Consider the following 23809-nt stretch of genomic DNA (forward strand, 5'->3'; position numbering starts at 1 on the left):
GATACATACGTCACTACGCAAAGCATCACGGGATGTAGATGCGCGGCCTGGAGGCTAGCTCTTAGCTTGAAGCTGCTCTCTGTGGATTCTCACTTTAATCTAAAGCGTCACTAGTTTAGAATCATATCTTATTATTGTATTATTCTAAGATATCATATCTATGAGGCTTTAATAAAGCAAAGCCCCGCTTGAAGGCAGCGTGCAGCGAGCACGGGGCTTCTGGGAAACGTAGTTCCTCGGTAAAGAGTCAGTGTTTCGTCATCATCGGGTCATGTAGCTAGCTGCTAGCTGCTAACAACACATCGCATCACAGTCTGGTGAGTTGCTTCATTAAACGTGCTGCGTCACACACATTCATCTGATTAGTACGTCATTAATGTGATTAGTGTGAAGCTGCGGAGTGGAGGTTGTTGTTATTAGTCTCCGGTTGAGCTAATGTTCACCAGCTAACTCTAACTTACCGTTAGTTAAAGTCTCTGTGGAAACTAGTTAGCTAAACTAGTTAACCCAAACACAGCAGGCTAACAGCCAGCTAACAACAAGCTAACACATCTGTGCTGTGTGAGTCAGGGTTCATCAGCAGCTACTGGGTTTAAAACACTCAGATCCACAGAGACACACACAGACACACACACAGAGACACACACAGAGACACACACAGAGACACAGACAACTGAAGACAGACGGAGAGGAAGGTGATTATTGATACACACAGACACACACTCACACAGAGAGACACAGAGACACACACTTTTACATGGAAACACAACTCCACAAACAGACCCGAGACACAGATACACAGAGAGAGACACAGACACACAATTTACAGATATATGCACTCCTCCATACACAGAGACACACAGAGACTCACACAGACACTCACCTCCACACAGACAGTCATCTACACAGAGACACACACAGACTCACACAGACTCACAGACTCTCATCCCTGTCTTCTTGTAGTGATGATCTGTGGTCATTGTGTGTGTCGCTCTCACAGCCGCTGTGTGTGTTTGCAGAGATGGAGGGGGAGAGGAGCGGAGAGGACACGGTGTCAGACTACCTGGGTCAGAACCCAGAGGTGGCCCAGTGGGTGGAGACTCTCAGGACTTACTGTGAGAGCAACAAGCAGTGGGTCGCCCGGAGGGAGTTCCTCCTGAGGAACATGGAGGCGTTCCCCACGGTGGAGCCCGGGCTCCCCAGCAGCAGTCTGGACCGGCTGCTCTCTCTCTCCACCGTCTGGGCCAACCACGTTTTCCTCGGCTGCAGGTAGGGAGCACCGCCGGCAGGACCACGAGCTCGAGCAGGCGACCACGAAGAGTGACTCTCCTTCTGCTCCTTTCATCCCTCAGTTATCCACCGGCTGTGATGGACAAGATCAAGGAGATGGGCGAGGGGATAGTTGTAGAAGATCCTCCAGTTCGCAGGAGCACCAAAGACCAGTCCACGGCCAGAGGGAAGAGAAGTGGTAATGAAGTGCACATCACTGTATTCACTGTGAATTCTAAGTTCATCAGAGACAGCTCAGGTGGAAATGAAATCTAAAACCACCAACTGTGTGATTTTATTGAAATAATATTTCAAATATTTCTTACTTTGTTTGAAATACAGAAAAAACGTGTATTTCACTCATCATCATAAAACTGCATTTAAATCCTCCAGCTCCAGGAATCACACTCTTTCTTTTCATTAAGATTCTTGAACCATTTCCCGGGAAATCAATGTTGAAAATTGTTCTATCACACGATGTCAAAGAAAGTAGAACCAATATCTGTATCCACCCCGGATCCAGATCCAGAACCTTCTGTTCCAGTTCTTTCCCGACTCGTACTTTAATCAGTGGCTACGTGAACATTGTGCTGCTGCTCTAGATCCCTCTGGTTTCAAAGTGGTGTTGTTGTTACTATGTGAATGGGGCAGATTACAGAAGGTCTCGATTTCGGAGACATTCATTGGAACTGATCGTCTACAAACTCGTTCAGAACTGATCTCAGGTCACTCAGCTGGTCTGTGGCGAGGACTGATCCCTGTTTGTAGTCTGAGACAAAGTCGTGTCTCCAGGGTTATTCTCTACTCTCTGCTGTGTCCGTGATTAAATACATTCCTTCTTATCCATCGTACATTACATGGCTCTTCAATTTCCTTTATTAATCTGTGAAAGAGTCTGAAACTAACTAGTGGAAACCTGCAGAAACCCTGTGTCACTGTTACTGTTCAAACTGAGTCACTCTCTAACCTCTTGGATTTATTATTCACACATGATCTGTTTTTCATCTCCAGGAAATGATCTGAATTAAGAGTTAAACCATTCGTGTTGTTTTCACCATAAATGTCCTTTTATAAGACCTGTGACTGCTGGGGGGGGGGGGGGGGGGCAGCAAACTGTGGCTTGTTATGGACCACGACATGTTTCTGTGCTTTTCTCCACTGCTGCATGTGTCACTGCAATTGTGTGCTGGTTTTTCTTTTCTTCGCACACCCACTCCAGACGCTGGGGTTCCTCATTAGCGGCTGTTTCTTTGTGCAGTCAACACTGTCCTGTGTGTTGTGACATCATTTGCAGAGGGCGACGCTGACGGCTGCGTGAAAAGAGCCAAATGTGGAACTAATGAGCTGGACGGTCGGGGCGCAGCGTGGCCGGTGAGTCAGAAAGCAGGACCTGCTCCACACGCCCCAGCCGAGCACCAGCCCTTCTTCAACCGCCTCTACAAGGCCGTGGCGTGGAAGCTGGTGTCGGCGGGGGGCTTCGGCCCCAACCAGGACCATTTTGAAATCCTTCAGAGCTGCGTGGAGTCGTGTAAAGAGACCGTGACCTGCGTCTTTGTGCCGTTGAAGGACATCACAGGCCTCCCGGCAGCGCAGACACAGAAGGAAGGCCACGTGTGTGAGATCCGCTGTCAGTCCGTCTACATGGGAACAGGGTACGGGCGCGACGAGGCCGCTGCCAAGGCCATGGCTTCCAAAGAAGCTCTCAAAGTCTTCCAGGGACGGAAAGTGACAGTAAAGATCTGCAGGCGGAGATACAAAGGGAAAGATGTGGAGGATTTGATGTTGTTTGACGAGCAGCCTCGGAGTCAGGGCTTTCCTCCGGCTCTCAGCTTCCCCTTTGAGGACGAGCAGCTGGACGGAGCGTCTTCATAGAGACAGACACACTCACATTGGCTGTGATCCCAGGTGGAGAATTAACAAGGGGCGTTTCTTTACTGAAGCTACTGAAGGATTTCACGATGTGTTGGGACCAGACTGTTACACAGAGTCTTACAGTAACAGAGCATCAACGATCACACTTCACTGTGGTCTCAATATACTTTGACAAACAACAATAAAACTTTTAAATCCGCAAAGAACAATGTTACACTGAACTTACTTCATTTCAACCTCTTTCAGTTGGACGAGGTTTCACTGACTGTGGAAGGACTGGTGTGCCATCAGGTTCTAGTCAAACAGACACTGGGAAAAAGCTCAACTGCCAGTTTGGGAGTTAGAATAACGGCAGCTTGAAACTCCACCTTAATATCACAGGAGAACATGTTGCATTACATTGATTTGATTTCTGTCCCAGTGCTTCTAGAATGACAGTACCTTGTATAAAGTAGCAGGTGTACGGTATGTATATATAAATCTATATTTCATTGCAGTTCTTATTGGTTCTGAGGATTTCGTGAGTTTTTCTTTTATTCTCCAAACTGTTGTTGATGGATTCAGTTTGTTCAGAGTTCCTCCGCTCGCTCACAGAGCAACGGGGAAAAGTCCTGTTAACAAATAACAGTTTTTAATAGTTTGTTTACAGTTCTGACATTCCTCCGGTTCAGATTCTGGCATCAAGATACAAAATAATCCCCTTTTGATTTTCTTTAGGGCAGAACTGGACTGTGAGGATAAGAATTAGAAGTTGAAATAAACGGATTGAAAGGAGTTCAGTTTGAATCAGCTGATTGAAAACATGCTACACACTCGTTTGTTTTAGTTTGTGCAGTTTTCATGTTCTTCTCTAAAACGTGATCAACTACAGTTCCCATCACACTGTGTGCATTTATTGAAATGCATCTATGAATTCAAAAAGAGAACGATCACAGTGGATCCAGCCTGTACTGTTGTGAAGTGCTGCTGTGATTAGTTTGTTCTTCATTTCCTGTCCTGGTTTTAATGAAGTGTGAAGTATCGACACTGTTTCTGTGTGTTTACACCAATGCTCCTGTTTCTATATGTTTTTTAAATAAACATAATTTAAGCAAATGAAGCAAAAGTCTTGGTTTCTGTACTAGAAATGTCACAAGGACACAGCAATACAAGTATCTTTCTGGTGTTAAATCAAACATCAGCGGAAGTGGCTCAAAGGTTAAATCAATGTGACAGATTTAACACAACGGCCCCGAGCTCAGGAAAACAATTCATTTATACCCAACAAGCTCCTCCCTTCACAAGCTTATCCAATCAGCTCTCTCGGTGTCTTGATCAGACATTCTGTCTCTATGTCCAAGGGGTCTTCTCTGAAGTCTACGAGACAATGACCTGTGGCCTCTGCTCAGACGCTTTGAGAGACTCTTGGGGAGAAGGATCTTTCTCTCAACTCCCAGGTCTCTGACCAGCATCACCTGAAGCCCATCTGCTCCCTCTCCTGGAATGACCCCGCTGGGAAACCTTTGATTAGCGACAGCTAGGAGTCTAGAAGCAATACACATCTAAGTTCTATGAGAAACCCTCTGTGCACTCAGAGTTAAGTGAACAGAAAACACATCTGTTCATACATTCCTCTACATACATGTAACTTCTTTCATTAAACCTATCTAGATTCAGAATTTCCATAATAAACTGTAAGTAAAGATGATGCGTCTCCACTTCCTCTTACTGCCCTCAACAGAAGCTTAATTAACCTGGATACAAACACTCAGCCAATCAGGAGTCAGTCTCAGCTGTCAATCATCACGTATCCGCCTGTTTTTATATCATCAAATAACTGATTCAAACCAAACTGATCAGAAACTGACAAACATTTATTTAACGTCTACTTTGATTTGTTAGTTTGGTCCATGTCCCATCTGCTAACATGGAGGAGGTGTATGATCTGTGTAGCACCCAGACACCAGGGGGCGATGGAGATGTTTTGGCTTCACTTTTTGGGAGCCTTCATGTCGTTGATCTTTATTTATACTTGATGGTTTCGAGATCTGCAGAAAACAGCTCGACTGTAAACACGACATGATCGAATTTCATTTCAAATTATTTATAGAGTATCATCAGTCACATGACATCTGTCTCATTTTCCCAGTTTGTCTCAGAGATGTTAACAAGGATCAACTTCCTGTTCTTAACTCAACACGAGTCAAACAGAAACTTAGTGATCAGTGGATAAAGTCCCACGTGAGGATCCTCTCCCAGGACACACACATGCTGATGGAACTGAACACAACAACACAACAACACAACAACAGGATTCACTACATGAGAAGAACCAGTTTGTAACTTCATGTTTAAAGTGTTTATACATAAAGTCTGATGGAGATGACGGAGCAGATGAACTGAGGAGGTCCTGATGGTAGAAGATGTGAAGAGACAAGTTGTGTATGAAGAAGAAAGAGAAGCTCCATGTGTCATGTGACCCCCGACATTCTAGACCTTCAGCAGCAGAACTAAGTTCCAACAGGAACCTGGACCAGCTCGAACTGTAACTTGGTCCCAAAGGAAGGTTTGAATCCCAACGTACAGATAGAGTCTGCCTCCAGAACTGAAGCTGAGATGATTCCACAGGAGAGGAGCCTGATGCTGAAGATCTGGCTCCTCCTCCTCCTCCTCTAGAGACTTCAGGGACAACAGTCTGAATTCTGGGAGCTCAGGGCTCTAGTGGTGATAAGGTACTATGATTTCTTTAAGGTTTGATGCTGACATGTTATTAATGTAGGTGAGGAGGAGGATTTTAAATTCTCAATGTAACAGGAAGTCAGTGGAGTGAAGCTCACACAGGAGACATGTGGTCTCTGTCCTGGTTCTTGTGAGGACACGCACTGCAGCATCTTTAAAGACTTCCTGCTGGAGTCGGATAAATGGAGAGGACATGTCTGATGTTTGAGATGTTACGCAAGTGAAAGAAGTCGGTCCTAGAAATGTGTTTTAAGTGAGAATCAAAGGACAAATCAGGATCAAAGATCACTCCCAAGGTCCTGATGTTTCACTGGAAGCAAAGATGATGTCATCTAGTGCAGCTTCATCATTACATAATGTGTCTCTGAGGCGTCTAAGTATTAGAACCTGTGTTTTATCTGAGTTTAACTTTACAGCTCATCCAGGTTTTATGTCCTTGACACGTTTAGTCATTGACGACATTGTTCTGGTTTAACTGGGAGTTTAACTGGGAGTTTAACTGGGAGTCGTCCACAGAGCAGGTTCCTGGTAACGTCTCCTCATGGAAGGTGAACAGGACTGAGCCGAACACAGAGCTTTAATAAAGAATCCTTCATCAGCTGAAGAGACTGAACAGAGTGAAATGAGTTCACAGTGACTACGCCCTCATTACAGATGTTCAGATCCACACAGCTGGAAATAAGAAGCTCTTGTTTGTGTCAGTCAGACGTCTTCGGCCTCAGCAGTCGAGCGGACTCTTCATCCACATGGCTGCTCTGGGATTTCTCACTTCAGTGCTCAATCTGATCTGAGACCAGCTGGAAATAAACTGTGGCTGCAGCTGAACACGTGGAGTTTGAATCCTTCGCATCCGAGTTTATCCAACATCTCAGATGGAAACGCTCAGAGCAGCTCCTCCTCTTTATTTAAAGTCACATGTCTCTTTGAATAAAAGAACACGTGATCGTATTATTCATCACAAGTATGATCAGAGAGGAAACAGCCAATCAGAGACAGATTTACATCTTAGTCCTACAGGTAATTCAGTCGTGTTTTTATTAAAGTTTATTTAATTTAAAAAATAATCAACAATGATCGAAAATATTCACAGTGCAGGAAAATGATTGCACAAAGTAGAGATGAAACTTATAACTGTTGGTGAACAAGGTTCATCAGAGAAATCCCAGCAGACTGACACATTTATTTATTAATGCCACGACTACTACTACTATTATTATCATTATTAATATTATTATTAGTAGTAGTAGTAGTAGAATTATCATTATTAGTAGTGTTGTACTCTGATCTTCCATCTCCACAGACGTCTGTTGCTCTCAGAGACTTCTTAAGTTTCATTCTTTTGAGTTTGACAAGTTAAATGTTGACTTGTGGTGTGAACTCTTCTCTACAGATCAACAGACACATTGAAACCAGTGTTATCCTCCTCATGGAGCCTGTGTTGATCTATAAACTGATTCTAGTCCACAGGGTCGATGTCCTGCTCTGTCTCATCCGTCTCTCTGAGCCTCGTTTGAATTCTCTCAGTCTAATTATCACACAAACCCTAATTTCTCTGCTGCAGGTTGGAACTGTCTCTCTGTGTGAATGTGTCTCTGGGTAATTCCCAGAAGAATCAATAAGATGTCCTCGCTGTCTGGAGAAGATGGAAACAGACGAATTGAGTCTGACAGCGACGAACGTCCAGACTTTCATGAAGAGAGATTTTCTGAACCCGTGTGTATCCACATCCAAGTAAAACCGTAAAAATCACAGGATTTGAAGTTTTTACATCAAAATCTTAAGACCAGTTAAAAAATTGCATGAATTTGCATTTTGCACTGTTGGATCTTAGGAAGGTTCTAAGTAGAGATTCAAAATGCAAAAAGAAGAAATTTGAACAAGAGCCCAAAAGTTGTGAGCAGGCAATTTATTGAAAACAACAATTTAACTGAAGTAGGCTGTTCATCAGCTGATCAAAAGTTTAAGACCACAGCCTTTAAAAGCCAAAATCTGTGCAAAAATGTGGATTCCATGTCATTTCCTGTCAAGTAATCACACTGTGAAGATCTCTTGATGGCAAAGGCAAAACAGCTCCTGTCTTTGAAGGTGGTAGGATTGTTGAACTGCAGAAACAAGGCCTCTCACAACGTGCCATCGCTGCTGAGGCTGGACGCAGTATGACAGTCATTTTGCATTTCTTAAAAGATCCTCAGGGTTATGGAACAAAAAAATCAAGTGGTAGACCCAAAGAAATCTCACTGGATCTGAGCCGGAGGATCCGAATGGCTGTCTGTCAAGACACGGGACGATCCTCGTCCCACATTAAGACCATTACTGGTTCTGACTGCAGCCCAGTAACCATCAGACGGCATCTGTGAAGGAAGAGCTTCAAAAACAAGAAACCTCTTCAAAGGCCATGTCTCCTTTAGACTTTGCAAGGGAGCAGCAAACATGGGACATTCAAAGGTGGAAGAAAGTTTTATTCTTTGACGAGAACAAATGTAACCTTGATGGTCCTGATGGCTTCCAACATCACTGGCATGACAAGGAGAAGCCACCTGAGATGTTTCCTACGCGGCCCAGTGGAGGGGGCTTCATCATGATCTGGGTGCTTTTTCCTTCAATGGAACGATGGAGCTCCAGGTGGTGCAGGGGCGTCAAACAGCAGCTGGCTATGTGGAGATGTTGCAGCGGGCCTCCCTCCTGACTGAGGGCCCTGGTCTGTGTGGTAATGACTGGGTTCTTCAGCAGGACAACGCTCCAATTCACAAGGCCCGTCTGACCAAGACTTTGTTCCAGGAGAATAACATCACTCTTTTGGACCATCCTGCGTGTTCCCCTGATCTTAATCCAATGGAGAACATTTGGGGATGGATGGCAAGGGAAGTTTACAGAAATGGACTTCAGTTCCAGACAGTGGATTCCCTTCGTGAAGCCATCTTCACCACTTGGAGCAACATTCGCACTAGCCTTCTGGAAACACTTGCATCAAGCATGCCAAAACGAATTTTTGAAGTGATCAACAATAATGGTGGAGCTACTCATTACTGAGTCAGTTTTTGACACTTTAATTTCTGTTTTAGGAGTTTTTTTTTTTTTTTGAGCTGTGGTCTTAAACTTTTGATCAGCTGATGAACAGCCTACTTCAGTTAAATTGTTGTTTTCAATAAATTGCCAGCTCACAACTTTTGGTCTCTTGTTCCCATTTCTTCTTTTTGCATTTTGAAACCTTCCTAAGATCCAACAGTGCAAAATGCTAATTCATGCAATTTTTTAACTGGTCTTAAGATTTTGATCAGGAGTGTATTAACAAATAACCAAAATAGAAAATCACCTCCTACCTCCTCACCCTCTTCCCCTCCTACTTCCCCTCCTACTTCCTCACCTACTTCCCCTGCTACCTCCTCACCTTCTCCCTCTTCTACTTCCCCTCCTACTTCCCCTCCTACCTCCTCACCTTCTTCCTCCTCTACTTCCCCTCCTACCTCCTCACCTACTTCCCCTCCTACCTCCTCAACTACTTCCCCTCCTATCTCATCAACTACTTCCCCTGCTACTTCCCCTCCTGCCTCCTCACCTACTTCCCCTCCTACCTCCTCAACTACTTCCCCTCCTATCTCATCAACTACTTCCCCTCCTACTTCCCCTCCTACCCCCTCACCTACTTCCCCTCCTACTTCCCCTCCTACCTCCTCACCCTCTTCCCCTCCTACTTCCTCACCTACTTCCCCTGCTACCTCCTCACCTTCTCCCTCTTCTACTTCCCCCCTACTTCCCCTCCTACCTCCTCACCTTCTTCCTCCTCTACTTCCCCTCCTACCTCCTCACCTACTTCCCCTCCTACCTCCTCAACTACTTCCCCTCCTATCTCATCAACTACTTCCCCTCCTACCTCCTCACCTACTTCCCCTCCTGCCTCCTCACCTACTTCCCCTCCTACCTCCTCAACTACTTCCCCTCCTATCTCATCAACTACTTCACCTCCTACTTCCCCTCCTACTTCCCCTCCTACCTCCTCACCTACTTCCCCTCCTACCTCCTCACCTAGTTCCCCTCCTACCTCCTCAACTACTTCCCCTCCTACTTCCCCTCCTACCTCCTCAACTACTTCCTCTCCTATCTCATCACCTACTTCCCCTCCTACTTCCCCTCCTACCTCCCCACCTACTTCCCCTCCTACTTCCTCACCTACTTCCCCTCCTACTTCCCCTCCTACTTCCCCTCCTACCTCCTCACCTAGTTCCCCTCCTACCTCCTCAACTACTTCCCCTCCTACTTCCCCTCCTACCTCCTCAACTACTTCCCCTCCTATCTCATCACCTACTTCCCCTCCTACTTCCCCTCCTACCTCCCCACCTACTTCCCCTCCTACTTCCTCACCTACTTCCCCTCCTACTTCCCCTCCTACCTCCTCACCCACTTCCCCTCCTACCTCCTCAACTACTTCCCCTCCTACCTCCTCAACTACTTCCCCTCCTATCTCATCACCTACTTCCCCTCCTACTCACCCTCCTACCTCCCCTCCTACCTCTTCACCTACATCCCCTCCTACTTCCCCTCTTACCTACTCAAATACTTCCCCTCCTACTTCCCCTCCTACCTCCTCAACTACTTCCCCTCCTACCTCCTCACCTACTTCCCCTCCTACCTCCTCACCTTCTTCCTCCCCTACTTCCCCTCCTACTTCCCCTCCTACCTCCTCACCTTCGTCCTCCCCTACTTCCCCTCCTACTTTCCCTCCTACCTCCTCACCTTCTTCCCCTCCTACTTCCCCTCCTACCTCCTCAACTACTTCCCCTCCTATCTCATCACCTACTTCCCCTCCTACCTCCTCACCTACTTCGCCTCCTACTTCCCCTCCTACCTCCTCACCTTCGTCTCCTCCTACCTCCTCAACTACTTCCCCTCCTATCTCATCAACTACTTCACCTCCTACTTCCCCTCCTACTTCCCCTCCTACCTCCTCACCTACTTCCCCTCCTACCTCCTCACCTAGTTCCCCTCCTACCTCCTCAACTACTTCCCCTCCTACTTCCCCTCCTACCTCCTCAACTACTTCCTCTCCTATCTCATCACCTACTTCCCCTCCTACTTCCCCTCCTACCTCCCCACCTACTTCCCCTCCTACTTCCTCACCTACTTCCCCTCCTACTTCCCCTCCTACCTCCTCACCTAGTTCCCCTCCTACCTCCTCAACTACTTCCCCTCCTACTTCCCCTCCTACCTCCTCAACTACTTCCCCTCCTATCTCATCACCTACTTCCCCTCCTACTTCCCCTCCTACCTCCCCACCTACTTCCCCTCCTACTTCCTCACCTACTTCCCCTCCTACTTCCCCTCCTACCTCCTCACCCACTTCCCCTCCTACCTCCTCAACTACTTCCCCTCCTACCTCCTCAACTACTTCCCCTCCTATCTCATCACCTACTTCCCCTCCTACTCACCCTCCTACCTCCCCTCCTACCTCTTCACCTACATCCCCTCCTACTTCCCCTCTTACCTACTCAAATACTTCCCCTCCTACTTCCCCTCCTACCTCCTCAACTACTTCCCCTCCTACCTCCTCACCTACTTCCCCTCCTACCTCCTCACCTTCTTCCTCCCCTACTTCCCCTCCTACTTCCCCTCCTACCTCCTCACCTTCGTCCTCCCCTACTTCCCCTCCTACTTTCCCTCCTACCTCCTCACCTTCTTCCCCTCCTACTTCCCCTCCTACCTCCTCAACTACTTCCCCTCCTATCTCATCACCTACTTCCCCTCCTACCTCCTCACCTACTTCGCCTCCTACTTCCCCTCCTACCTCCTCACCTTCGTCTCCTCCTACTTCCCCTCCTACCTCCTCACCCACTTCCCCTCCTATCTCATCACCTACTTCCCCTCCTACTTCCCCTCCTACTTCCCCTCCTACCTCCTCACCTACTTCACCTCCTACTTCCCCTTCTACCTCCTCACCTACTACCCCTCCTACCTCCTCACCTACTTCCCCTCCTACCTCCTCACCTACTTCCCCTCCTACCTCCTCACCTTCTTCCCCTCCTACTTCCCTCCTACCTCCTCACCTTCTTCCTCCCCTACCTCCTCACCTTCTTCCTCCCCTACTTCCCCTCCTACTTCCCCTCCTATCTCATCACCTACTTCCCCTCCTACCTCCTCACCTACTTCCCCTCCTACTTCCCCTCCTACCTCCTCACCTACTTCACCTCCTACTTCCCCTCCTACCTCCTCACCTTCTTCCCCTCCTACTTCTCTCCTACCTCCTCACCTTCTTCCTCCCCTACCTCCTCACCTTCTTCCTCCCCTACTTCCCCTCCTATCTCATCACCTACTTCCCCTCCTACCTCCTCACCTACTTCCCCTCCTACTTCCCCTCCTACCTCCTCACCTACTTCACCTCCTACTTCCCCTTCTACCTCCTCACCTATTACCCCTCCTACCTCCTCACCTACTTCCCCTCCTACCTCCTCACCTACTTCCCCTCCTACTTCCCCTCCTACCTCCTCACCTTCTTCCCCTCCTACTTTCCTCCTACCTCCTCACCTTCTTCCTCCCCTACTTCCTCCCCTACTTCCCCTCCTACCTCCTCACCTTCTTCCCCTCCTACTTCTCTCCTACCTCCTCACCTTCTTCCTCCCCTACCTCCTCACCTTCTTCCTCCCCTACTTCCCCTCCTACTTCCCCTCCTATCTCATCACCTACTTCCCCTCCTACCTCCTCACCTACTTCCCCTCCTACTTCCCCTCCTACCTCCTCACCTACTTCACCTCCTACTTCCCCTTCTACCTCCTCACCTATTACCCCTCCTACCTCCTCACCTACTTCCCCTCCTACCTCCTCACCTACTTCCCCTCCTACTTCCCCTCCTACCTCCTCACCTTCTTCCCCTCCTACTTCCCTCCTACCTCCTCACCTTCTTCCTCCCCTACTTCCTCCCCTACTTCCCCTCCTACCTCCCTCTTGTCAGAAACCAGTTCAAACCAGTTCAGCTCACATGATGGATTGTAACCTTGACCTCATCAGTGATTTGTTTCTGGTGGAACTTGGAAACTTTACTCACGGATTCGATCTCAGAGCAGAAACTAGATTATTTCTTTTTCCCTGACAACACGAGGAATCCCTGATGGACAGGTCATCAAGTGACAGATGTTTCAGAATAAATACTCAATTTGAATGAAACAGCTGGATTCATAATGATCTTTAAGAGTTTGCTTGATTCGTCACATGATGAGACAAGTTGAGACAGGAACAGGAGAGAGACAGTTTGTCCTTCATGTGTTGAGCCCACAGACAGTTTCCTCCATTTCCACTGAAATATTAACCATGTTCACAGCTTCTCTGGGAAACAGGACGGGAGAAGGTGTTTGTTCAGTTTAAAAGCACAAAGTGTCACGACCTCAGGTGCACACACACACACACACACACACACACACACACACACACACACACACACACACACACACACTCACTCTCTCTGTATTATTGATGACAGCTGACAGACGGTGGATCACAGAAACCACAGCGATGACGCAGACGACTGAACTGAAACATCGAGTCAAGTCAAATAAAATCAGAATCAAACTTTAAATCTTTAATCTGTGAAATTCGTTTGTTTTCAATCCAGGAGATAATTGAATTAACGACACGTCTTAGACAATTTAAGAAAATGGATCTCAAACCTTCCAACATCAGGTTGCAATTGTTTAATATAACTGTATTTATGTTTCTATCGTTTTTTTAATTGTAATTTCTCAAATTGCCATTTTAAGGCTGTAAACTCATGTTTTAAGGTAAATTGTGAACTTCTTTATTAGCAGTTTGTTGTGTGATTGAAGTGGATGTGATTGATACATGATAAATAAAGTTAGTTTTCACCTCAGTTCTCTTGCTCTGTTTTCACACATGATTCTAACTGTGGAGAAAAGAACAGTTCAGTGAGACATGTGAATTTACAGAAAAGTTAAAATTTGTTTCTCTATTAAGTGATTATAAAACCTGATCTGATCTTAAAGCTCAATAAACACAGAAGAAACCATTTTAATCTTGTGTCTCTTCTGAAAATGACCAGTATCTGCAGCCTCGGATTTAATAACTGATCATAAACTTGATTTGCTTCAGGAGGAAATTTCTTCTGATAAAACTGCCTCAGCTCAAATATATATTAATGTAATAATAAGTGACAAAATATTCATAAAAATAATGTTCACATTCAGTGAGCAGCTCACTTAGTTAATGTCTGAACTCTACTCGCTTCAATTTACATTAATGATGCTAATAATGAATAAATTCACTCACTCAATATGGAAACTTACATGTTTAAGAATCTCGAGCCAGAATGAAGGTTCCTCCTGTCAGGTCTGATTGGAGGATTTTACTCATTGATTGATTGGTTGATTGGTTGGTTGGTTGATTGATTGGTGGGTTGGTTGGTTGGTTGATTGGCTGATTGATTGATTGATTGATTGATTGAAGATTGGTTGATTGATTGATTGATTGATTGATTGATAAAGAACGATGAACCTGTGAAGTGGAAGTTATTTAATGTGTGTGTGTTCAGACTCTTTGTTTGACTCCATGCAGAGTTAAGGCCGGCGCATGCTTCTGCAACTGCGTCTTTTCTCTCATGCAGCTGCGTCGAAGGACTCGTTTTAATTTATGCTTCTCTTAGGGTTGCGCGTGCTGTAAAGCAATTCACCTCCCGACCACTCGGCGGAGTAACGTATTTGTCGAAGACGACCTTAGAGACGCCTTCTTCTTCGTGGACTGTTTATTTACATCACCACTGCGGCTCCTCAGAGCCTCTTTCTGGAGGACACATCCTCCAGTCAGTGACGGGTTTGACAGGTGGTCATACTTTCGGATCTCTTCTTCCAAACGCTTTTCTATTTGGTCCATATTCGTTCTTCTAAATCTTCCATAGCTCTGCTCTGGTTGTTCCAAGCAGGATATATATTCATATACTGTATATATAACCCTAACCCCAAATATATATATAAACTGTACCTGTCATTTTATTGATGAATGAGGACTCTATAAATGAAATGTTAGTTCCTGTGGTAGGGTTTAACTGATGAATGGAAAACTTCTCTCTGTTTGTTTGTGCTGCAGCTACGTTCATATTTTATTACTGTACTGTGATTGGCTCCAAACAAGCTGTGATGTCATAAATATCAGTACCTGCCTTGAACTCAGATCTGAGGTGTGCACGGAGAGACGTGTGCACGTGTGATGCTCAAACTTTCCTCTGATAGTTGAACTAAACACAAAGACGTCTATTAGTGAGATGTGAGGCTCCCTGCTTGTTTTCTTATTATCCTTATATTATATATATATTGTGTTTTACATCTGGATTCTCTGCTGTATGAATGTGACGCTCATAGTTTCATTGACTCTGCACATTTTATTTCCCCCCGCCCCGGGAGGTGTGACATCATAAATGAAATCATGACAGTAAAGTCAGGGCGTGCACGTTATATAACTTGTTGTCTGTGCACGGGCCTGTTTCCATGAGTCAGTTTGAAAGAATATGCAACGATGCCCTGATTTTACAAAACACCGTGATCCACAGTTTATTGTTGAGTCAGACACGAAACATCATAAACCAAACGTTCACATCTCAGACCGACCGCCTCCTGTTGCATCAATCAGCTGTTCAGGCTTTTTACTGTGTACCTGGTCCTCAGGTTTACGGTGCATTGTGGGTAATTTCTTCTCCTACTACATCACAACATTGACCCTGTGCTTCTCAGACATAAAGTGTTTCTGAATATTTACACTGTGTGAATCCTCCTGTCTGTCTCTTAACATCTGTACAGACTGATCTGGGATATAATATATATTCTAAAGTATTTAATAAATATATATTTATCATAGAACTACTACAGTTGTCTGTGGGAGGCGTCGGTCACTCAGCTCAGCTGCATCATAAAAAAATATTACAGTTATTACAAAGGAATCGAGAGACACTTTGCTTCACTTTACATGACGCCATTCAGATCCGAGGCTCATAAGCACTTCAGCAGGAAGAAGTTACAGAACGCTCCTCGGGGACAGTCGCACATCTTCCCGATCCGAGCTCCTTTCCTCACGGCACACTGCTCCCCCACATCACACTGAGAGAGAGACACAGGGGTGAGCTCTGAGACACACTAGATCCATGAGGATCTAGATCCATCAAGATCTAGATCCATGATGATCAATGATGATATATATCAATGATGATCTATATCCATGATGATCTATATCAATGATGATATATATCAATGATGATCTAGATCCATGAGGATCTAGATCCATGATGATCAATGATGATATATATCAATGATGATCTAGATCCATGAGGATCTAGATCATGATGATCTAGATCAATGATGATCAATGATGATCTATATCAATGATGATCTATATCCATGATGATCTAGATCAATGATGATCTATATCAATGATGATCTATAACTATGATGATCAATGATGATCTATATCCATGATGATCTATATCAATGATGATCTATATCAATGATGATCTAGATCCATGATGATCTAGATCAATGATGATCAATGATGATCTATATCAATGATGATCTATATCCATGATGATCTAGATCAATGATGATCTATATCAATGATGATCTAGATCCATGATGATCTAGATCAATGATGATCAATGATGATCTATATCAATGATGATCTATATCCATGATGATCTAGATCAATGATGATCTATATCAATGATGATCTATATCAATGATGATCTATAACTATGATGATCAATGATGATCTATATCAATGATGATCTATATCAATGATGATCTATATCCATGATGATCTATATCAATGATGATCAATGATGATCTATAACTATGATGATCTATATCAATGATGATCTATATCAATGATGATCAATGATGATCTATAACTATGATGATCTATATCAATGATGATCTATATCAATGATGATCTATATCAATGATGATCAATGATGATCTATAACTATGATGATCTATATCAATGATGATCTATATCAATGATGATCAATGATGATCTATATCAATGATGATCTATATCAATGATGATCTATATCAATGATGATCTATATCCATGATGATCTATATCAATGATGATCAATGATGATCTATAACTATGATGATCTATATCAATGATGATCTATATCAATGATGATCAATGATGATCTATAACTATGATGATCTATAACTATGATGATCTATATCCATGATGATCTATATCAATGATGATCAATGATGATCTATAACTATGATGATCTATATCAATGATGATCTATAACAATGATTCTCTATATCAATGATGATCTATATCAATGATGCTCTAGATCAATGATGATCTAGATCAATGATGATCTAGATCCATGATGATCAATGATGATCTAGAGCAGTAATCAGGGATCTGTACCGTGGGGACTTGACCAAACTTCTTCTCCCACAGAGGAAGACGTTTTGCCTGAAGCTTCTCCAGAACTTCATGCAGAGCTCCGAGCTGAAACACACACACGGCTGTCACTCTCTCTCTCTATGTATCATCTCATATTATACACACACATATATATAATATCATATTATACACATATATAAACATATAATCTCATAATATATACTTATATATACATATCATCTCATATTACACAAACACACACACATACACACATATCATCTCATATGATACACATATATAATATCATACTATACACATATATAAACATATAATCTCATAATATATACTTATATACACATATCATCTCATATTACCCACATATATATATGCATATAATCTCATATTACACACATATATATATACATATAATCTCATATTACACACACATATATACATATCATCTCATATTTTGATTTCTATCTACATATATAATATATTTATAATATGTAATCATATACTTCATATAAACATATAATCTTACAACACAAAGAACATTCATGTATTCAGTGTCGGTGAATTATTTCAAATAAAAACTCTTTGAACATGAAGATGAGGAATATTTAATATTTATGTCAATATTAAATATTTAAATGATTTAATTTATAAAAAAGTGGAAGATTTGTCCATAAAAGTCGCATCTTTCTGTTCATTACACACATTGAAAGCAGAAACTAATTGAAAGGAAGAGTAACTGGTGAGATGAAGATGAAGCGTGCACGCTGTGCCGCGCGCACGGCTCTTACCAGCTGCTTCTCGCTGGTCAGGTTCGGACCTTTGGGGTAGAAGTCCCGCAGAGCTCTGCGGCTCAGCTCCTCGGAGCTCTCCATCTCTGCGGAGCCAGCGGAGCCAGCGGAGCCGGACACGAGCAGCAGGGCGCACAGGAGCGCGCTCAGCAGCCTGGAGCCGTGCATGGTGGGGACGCGCGGCTGCATGTGGTTCGATCCCGGATCAGATTGAGGCTCCGCGGCTGCAGACAGCTTTTATCTGCCGGCTCCACCTGACGCGTCTCCTGCTGCTCATGCGTGGAACCCGAAGTGACTCATCGAGTCACGAGAGTAACGGCTCCTGCTGAAGTAATGGATTACTCGTTACTTGGTCAAGTTACTCAGTATTAGATTGAATCCTTGTTTTTCCAGCGTCAGAGCATAAGTTCAAGAACTCGGTTGAATTTTGAAGCAGCTGCAGTGAATCTTTATTATGATGAGTTGTGCTGAGTGAAGATGTGAAACCTTCTTCTCGTGTTTCACTCACATCAACAAGCTGCTGTATCAGGATCAGTGTTTGTGAAGAAAACTTGTGATGATCCAGATTCACACAGTTCACCTGAAACCAGAGATCCCGCTGACACACGACAGAACCAGGATTCAAACCAACAACCCTCTGGCTGAGTGGGGACACAAGTTTGGACATCATATCAGAGTCTTGTCTGAGATCATGACGTCACCTGTGAGAGTTGACGGACATGCTGAGTTCCAGCTCCACAGGAGGAGGGAGGTGTCCAGGTCCATTCAGAGGAGGCAGCTTTGTGCTGATGACTCATGACTCATGTCTCCTTTCATCTTTAACTTGAACTCTTCATCACAACTGAACATTTCTCCTCTTCCAGGTTCTGTTCACTTCTGATTCTCATGCTTTGATCTGGTGCTGCTGAGACGTTGATGACATGAGGTGAAGAAAGAACCTTTCAGCAGAAATCATGATATTTAGCTGTAGTTCTACACGTCACGTGGAACATAGGCCTCAAAATGGTGTTATGTATAATATATATATATATATATATATATATATATATAATATCAAAGCAGCTTCAGCAGCTTCTCTCTGATTGTTTCTGTTAGCTGCTGCAGGTTTTTATAAAGCATCAAGATGAGATGTGTTTGAGGACCTGTGGATCTAAACCTTCATAGGTTCACATCCACAAGTTCAGATCCTAAGATTTAGCTCTAGAGCAGATCTGGATAAACAAGTGGATCCAGGATTTACAGGTTCATTACTGTGAGCCTCATGTCCCTCGTGTCCCTCGTGTCCCTCGTGTCCCTCCTGTTCTTCATGTCCCTCATGTCCCTCCTGTTCCTCCTGTCTCTCCTGTTCTTCATGTCCTTCATGTCCCTCCTGTCCCTCATCTTCCTCCTGTTCATCCTGTCCCTCCTGTTCCTCCTGTTCTTCATGTCCTTCATGTTCCTCCTGTCCCTCATGTTCCTCCTGTCCCTCATGTCCCTCATGTCCCTCCTGTCCCTCATGTCCCTACTGTCCCTCCTGTCCCTCCTGTTTCTCATGTCCCTCCTGTCCCTCGTGTCCTTCATGTCCCTCCTGTCCCTAATGTCCCTCATCTTCCTCCTGTCCCTCGTGTCTCTCATGTCCCTCCTGTCCCTCATGTCCCTGCTGCTCCTCATGTCCTGTACCTCCTCTAACCCCAGAGCGTCCAAAAGACAGAGAATAATGCGTCTGTTTGACCAAAGTTCAGAGAAAGTTTCAAAGAGAGAAACATAAACACCTGAAGGTGACTGTAGATTCTGCAATAGAATCTTCTAAAGGATTATTGATATGAACTTCATATTGTATATTTCTTATCTTCCATGTGGCTGCAGCTCATCACAGATGCATCTCCACTCTGTTCTTGTTCCCTCGCAGCAGTTTGATCTTACTCTGGTAAATTGGGAGATTTATGAGAAGAGAATCTGTGAATTACTCAGTCGGACTCAGATCTCCTCCTGGAAACTCCTCATATGGAGGTTTGAGGAGGAGGAGGAGGAGGAGGAGGAGGAGGAGGAGAGAGGGAACATGAGAGCATCACGTCAGAGATATTATGGATTTATTTCCTCCTCTCTTCGATATCAATACGTCCTCGCTGCCGTCTGATTGGTCTGCACACGGCGAGGCAGCCAACTTTCACCGTGAGGACCAATCAGGACGGAGGGTTAATTCCAGCTGTGACTCATCACTGCTTGCTGCAGCTGGGGTCTCACAAGTTGTCAGATTGAAATAAGGTCGTGATTAATGAGCATCGTTATTGTCCTGGAGTCAGACAACGTAATGAAAACCACGAGTCAATCTGTCTCTTTGAGTTCAGACTCGTCAGCAGTGAGTCACGGCTTCTCCACATAAACATGCACTTTTAATAAAATGAATTAATGATCTCAAATCATTACTCGTTTTATATGATCCCACATTAATACTTCAGGTTCAGAAGTGGATCTGTGACATCACTTTGTTCATTGACTCTAAAATAACTTCAATATTCGTTTAAATGAAGCTCAGCAAGTATGAAACCATTTACATAATGTTAAATAAAGATGGACGACTGAATCGCCCCCTGGTGGCTGACTGAAGCCAGAGGTCATAAACCCTGATCCTCCATGTTAGCAGATGGGACACGGACCTTGTGGGTTAAACACGTCTGAATCCGGGGGTTCGATCCCCTGTTCACACACTGATCAGGTTGATGGGACTGGTTCAGTGAACACATGGTCTGACAGACACATGTTCCTGTGGGACTTGAACTCCACGTTAACCAGTGAAGCAGCAGCTGACGAGCTCCTGTCACATCCGATCCGTCAGAGGAGATTCTGACTTGCACCTGCATCATGGACACGTGAGGAGGAAGCTCCGGCTTCAGACCTGTGTGGGTGGAGGAGATGATTAATGCAACGACTCCCTGGTCTCCACCATTAAATCATAATGCTGAGTTCTTACAGGACTGAGGACACAGGATGTTGGAGCGTGGGCGGTCACATGGTGCAGAGCCTTCTGAGCATGTCAAGCTTTGATGTTTACAACTAATGCTTCATCTTTTATGAGAAACGTACATTAAAGAGACCTAATACAGATTCTGAATAATAAAGAGTCCTCCCTCCTCCCTCTTCTTCTCGAGCCTCAGGACGAGGCTCAGAGTTCAGTGGATCGGTGAACAACACGGAGGAGATCCCTGCTGTGCGTCACTGTGAGCTAATGAGAGGTTGTGGGTTCGGGACCCTTCTGCTTCTGTCTCCAACACAGCAACACCAGGTCTTTAAATAATCTGTTCTTCTCTAATTACACACAATGCATCCACTTGATTCTGCAGCAATAATAAGAATAACCCTCATGTCTTTGTGTGTGTGTGTGTGTGTGTGCGTGTGTCATCTCTACCCTTAAAGTACTAAGAACAAATTAATATGAGGCAACAGTGATTTATGAATATGGGCTATGCAAATATAATGTCAGATTGAATCTGCAATTGTGTAACAATAAATAGATCCACTCATGACATCATTAGAAATGTTAAAAACATGTCAGCCTACAGCATTTCATTTCATTCACAAAAAGACAAAAGGACAAAGTTTGTCTTCATGTGAAAAGTTGAGACAATATTCTGGGAATCGAACCCACGTGTGATTCAGACCAACAGAGCAAAAAGTGTGAAGGTTTTCATTTCTACTCCTCATCATCAGATTCCCCAGAGGATGAACCTCCTCATAAACAGTGAATGGTAGGAGGTGAAATCAACTGAGGAGTCTGAAGTGATGACGCTTCAGGAACTTTTCACCGACACACAAACTACACTCATAAGTATAAGTGAAGAAACATCGCCCTCTGCTGGAGGCGACTGCACAGCTACAGCGTGTTGTTGAAAACAAAAACTGTTTGACTACATTTCTATTGAATCTGTTTATTCTGAGACATTTAGTGAAGGAAGCATCTAAAATTGTGTTTTCATATATATATATATATATATATATACATGAAGGAACACATACACACACACACACACACTCACACACACATACACTGATACTAACGTTGCAGTATTATGAGTGAAGTTAATAAGTTAGTAAAGTAGCTGCAGGAGCCAATCAGCTGTTTGTAGCATCGACTGTAAACAAGTGACGACACGTCAACACTTCCTCTGATCAACATATGAGAACCAACGCTGCCATCTGGTGGTGATGATACAATTAGCAGTCACAGTCTTACACTGATCGTGGAGCTGAGGCATCAAGGCCCCGCCCACACACACACACACTACCAATCAGGAGTAAGTGTCAGCTGTCAATCATCACGTCTCAGCCTGTTTTACATCATCAAATGATTCAAACCAAACAGATCAGAAACTTGAACAACCATCAGAGAGAGAAGAACGAGCTGAAAAGACAGAAACATCTTTACAAACATTTATTAAATTGTTTATGTTTATCGTTTGGTCCATGTCCCATCTGCTAACATGGAGGAGGCCTGACCTTTACCTCAGCCAGCCACTAGGGGGCGATTTAAATGATTTGGCTTCATTTTTGGTAGTTGTCATGTCGTCCATCTTTATTAACAGGCTGTGGGTCAGACACTTTCTTTATGATAATTAATAATCACTAATGTGAGTTTAATTTTTACTGATAAACAAAGATTTAATATCATTATTATTATTATGAATAATTCATCCTTTAATTAACTTTAATCAGATTAAGTCAGGAACTGGCTCGGTATCACAAATGTTATGAATCAATTCACACTCTTTGTCTTTTTTTAAATTTGATCCTTAATAATAAAGTGAAAAACAATTCTATTAAATAAGATTACATTACATTAGATGCAACAAATCATTGAATGTCCCGTAAAGAAAAGTCATTACTGCAGACGTGTGTATTTGCCTTCAACACGGTGCATTATATTCACGATGTATTGCTTTAATTTTATGAAGTTATCATCGGGCTCATGTTTATTGGACCTGCTCATCAGTGCATGAACTTTAATGTCTTTATTGAATTTGACGTCTTTTCTGCAACAGGCCCAGAAAGAAACAGGCCGAGTCAACAATGACTTTCATCGACTGGAGCAGTTTGATTACTGAACGTCTGGAGGCTGAACGAGGGACATGTCCCCCAGCGGCTCCGTCTCTATGGTCCTGGAGATTAAGAACTAATGGAACCAGGTCCACGCTGCAGGACACGTTCAGCATCAATACACACGTCTCTGGAGTCTTTGGATTAAACCTGGGTTTTGTTCTTTACTCTCATTTGTATCTGGTGACATTTGATAACAGAGCTCAGTTTCTCACCACATGGTTTTTAGTGCAGGTCCAGAAACATCGAGTTTTCCTGCTTCAGTGTGTTCACATGTTTTTAATTAATCCAGAGCATGTTTCAGGAGCCAGGAAGTAAAGTCCTTCAATTCTGCAAAACCTCAACTCAGAGCGGATTCATCACATTTCATTGATTTAACAACTCATCAAATCTACAGGAATGAATCCTCTGGACTGGGACCTCAACCGAGTCAGAGATTTGATTAACAACCGTTTGAAAGCTCAGTGTTTTAGAGCTGGTTCCTGTTTCCTGATTGTCACTCTTCACTCATTCAGACCATCAGCGACACAGCAGCTGCTCCAACACACATCAGTGTCCTCCTTATTATAAAAACATGATCGGATTAAAGCTGCTGATTGACGCACTCTCCATCTCTCACAGGTTTTCATCTAAATGAAGAGACATCATCAGAACTGACTGTGAAGCTGTGTCTGTGTGCAGCCCTGTGCAGGCCAATC

At 43.9% G+C, this 23809-nt stretch overlaps 3 protein-coding genes across 5 annotated transcripts; 2 read left to right on the top strand and 1 right to left on the bottom strand.

Annotated features, from left to right (window-relative positions):
• Window positions 1-29: 29 nt before the first annotated feature.
• cdkn2aip (CDKN2A interacting protein) lies at window positions 30-4236 on the top strand. 3 transcript variants are annotated; one of them, XM_053420516.1, is made up of 4 exons: window positions 30-317; window positions 1001-1269; window positions 1353-1468; window positions 2564-4236. In XM_053420516.1, exons 2-4 carry the CDS (start codon window positions 1022-1024, stop codon window positions 3139-3141), a joined length of 942 nt encoding a protein of 313 aa, XP_053276491.1. In that variant the 5' UTR covers window positions 30-317; window positions 1001-1021; the 3' UTR covers window positions 3142-4236. The 3 variants fall into 3 exon arrangements, with proteins under 3 accessions (XP_053276491.1, XP_053276481.1, XP_053276498.1); XM_053420506.1 differs by having other exon boundaries at window positions 1020-1269; XM_053420523.1 differs by lacking the exon at window positions 30-317 and adding an exon at window positions 324-695 and having other exon boundaries at window positions 1020-1269.
• A 6800-nt stretch (window positions 4237-11036) lies between these two features.
• On the top strand, window positions 11037-11684 carry LOC128437359 (uncharacterized; the record flags this gene model as incomplete). The annotated part of the gene is made up of 2 exons (XM_053419514.1): window positions 11037-11112; window positions 11542-11684. Coding segments are annotated over 2 exons (219 nt in total), but the record flags the coding sequence as incomplete, so codon positions are not given.
• Window positions 11685-15836: 4152 nt separating this feature from the next.
• Window positions 15837-18230, bottom strand: cart3 (cocaine- and amphetamine-regulated transcript 3). The gene is made up of 3 exons (XM_053422858.1): window positions 18042-18230; window positions 17260-17343; window positions 15837-15944 (listed from the first exon to the last, which is right to left on the bottom strand). The coding sequence occupies exons 1-3, from the start codon at window positions 18228-18230 to the stop codon at window positions 15837-15839; spliced, it is 381 nt and encodes a 126-aa protein (XP_053278833.1).
• Between the last annotated feature and the right edge of the window lie 5579 nt (window positions 18231-23809).

The sequence above is a fragment of the Pleuronectes platessa genome, chromosome 1 (assembly GCF_947347685.1).
Source record: "Pleuronectes platessa chromosome 1, fPlePla1.1, whole genome shotgun sequence".
NCBI classification, from domain to species: domain Eukaryota; kingdom Metazoa; phylum Chordata; class Actinopteri; order Pleuronectiformes; family Pleuronectidae; genus Pleuronectes; species Pleuronectes platessa.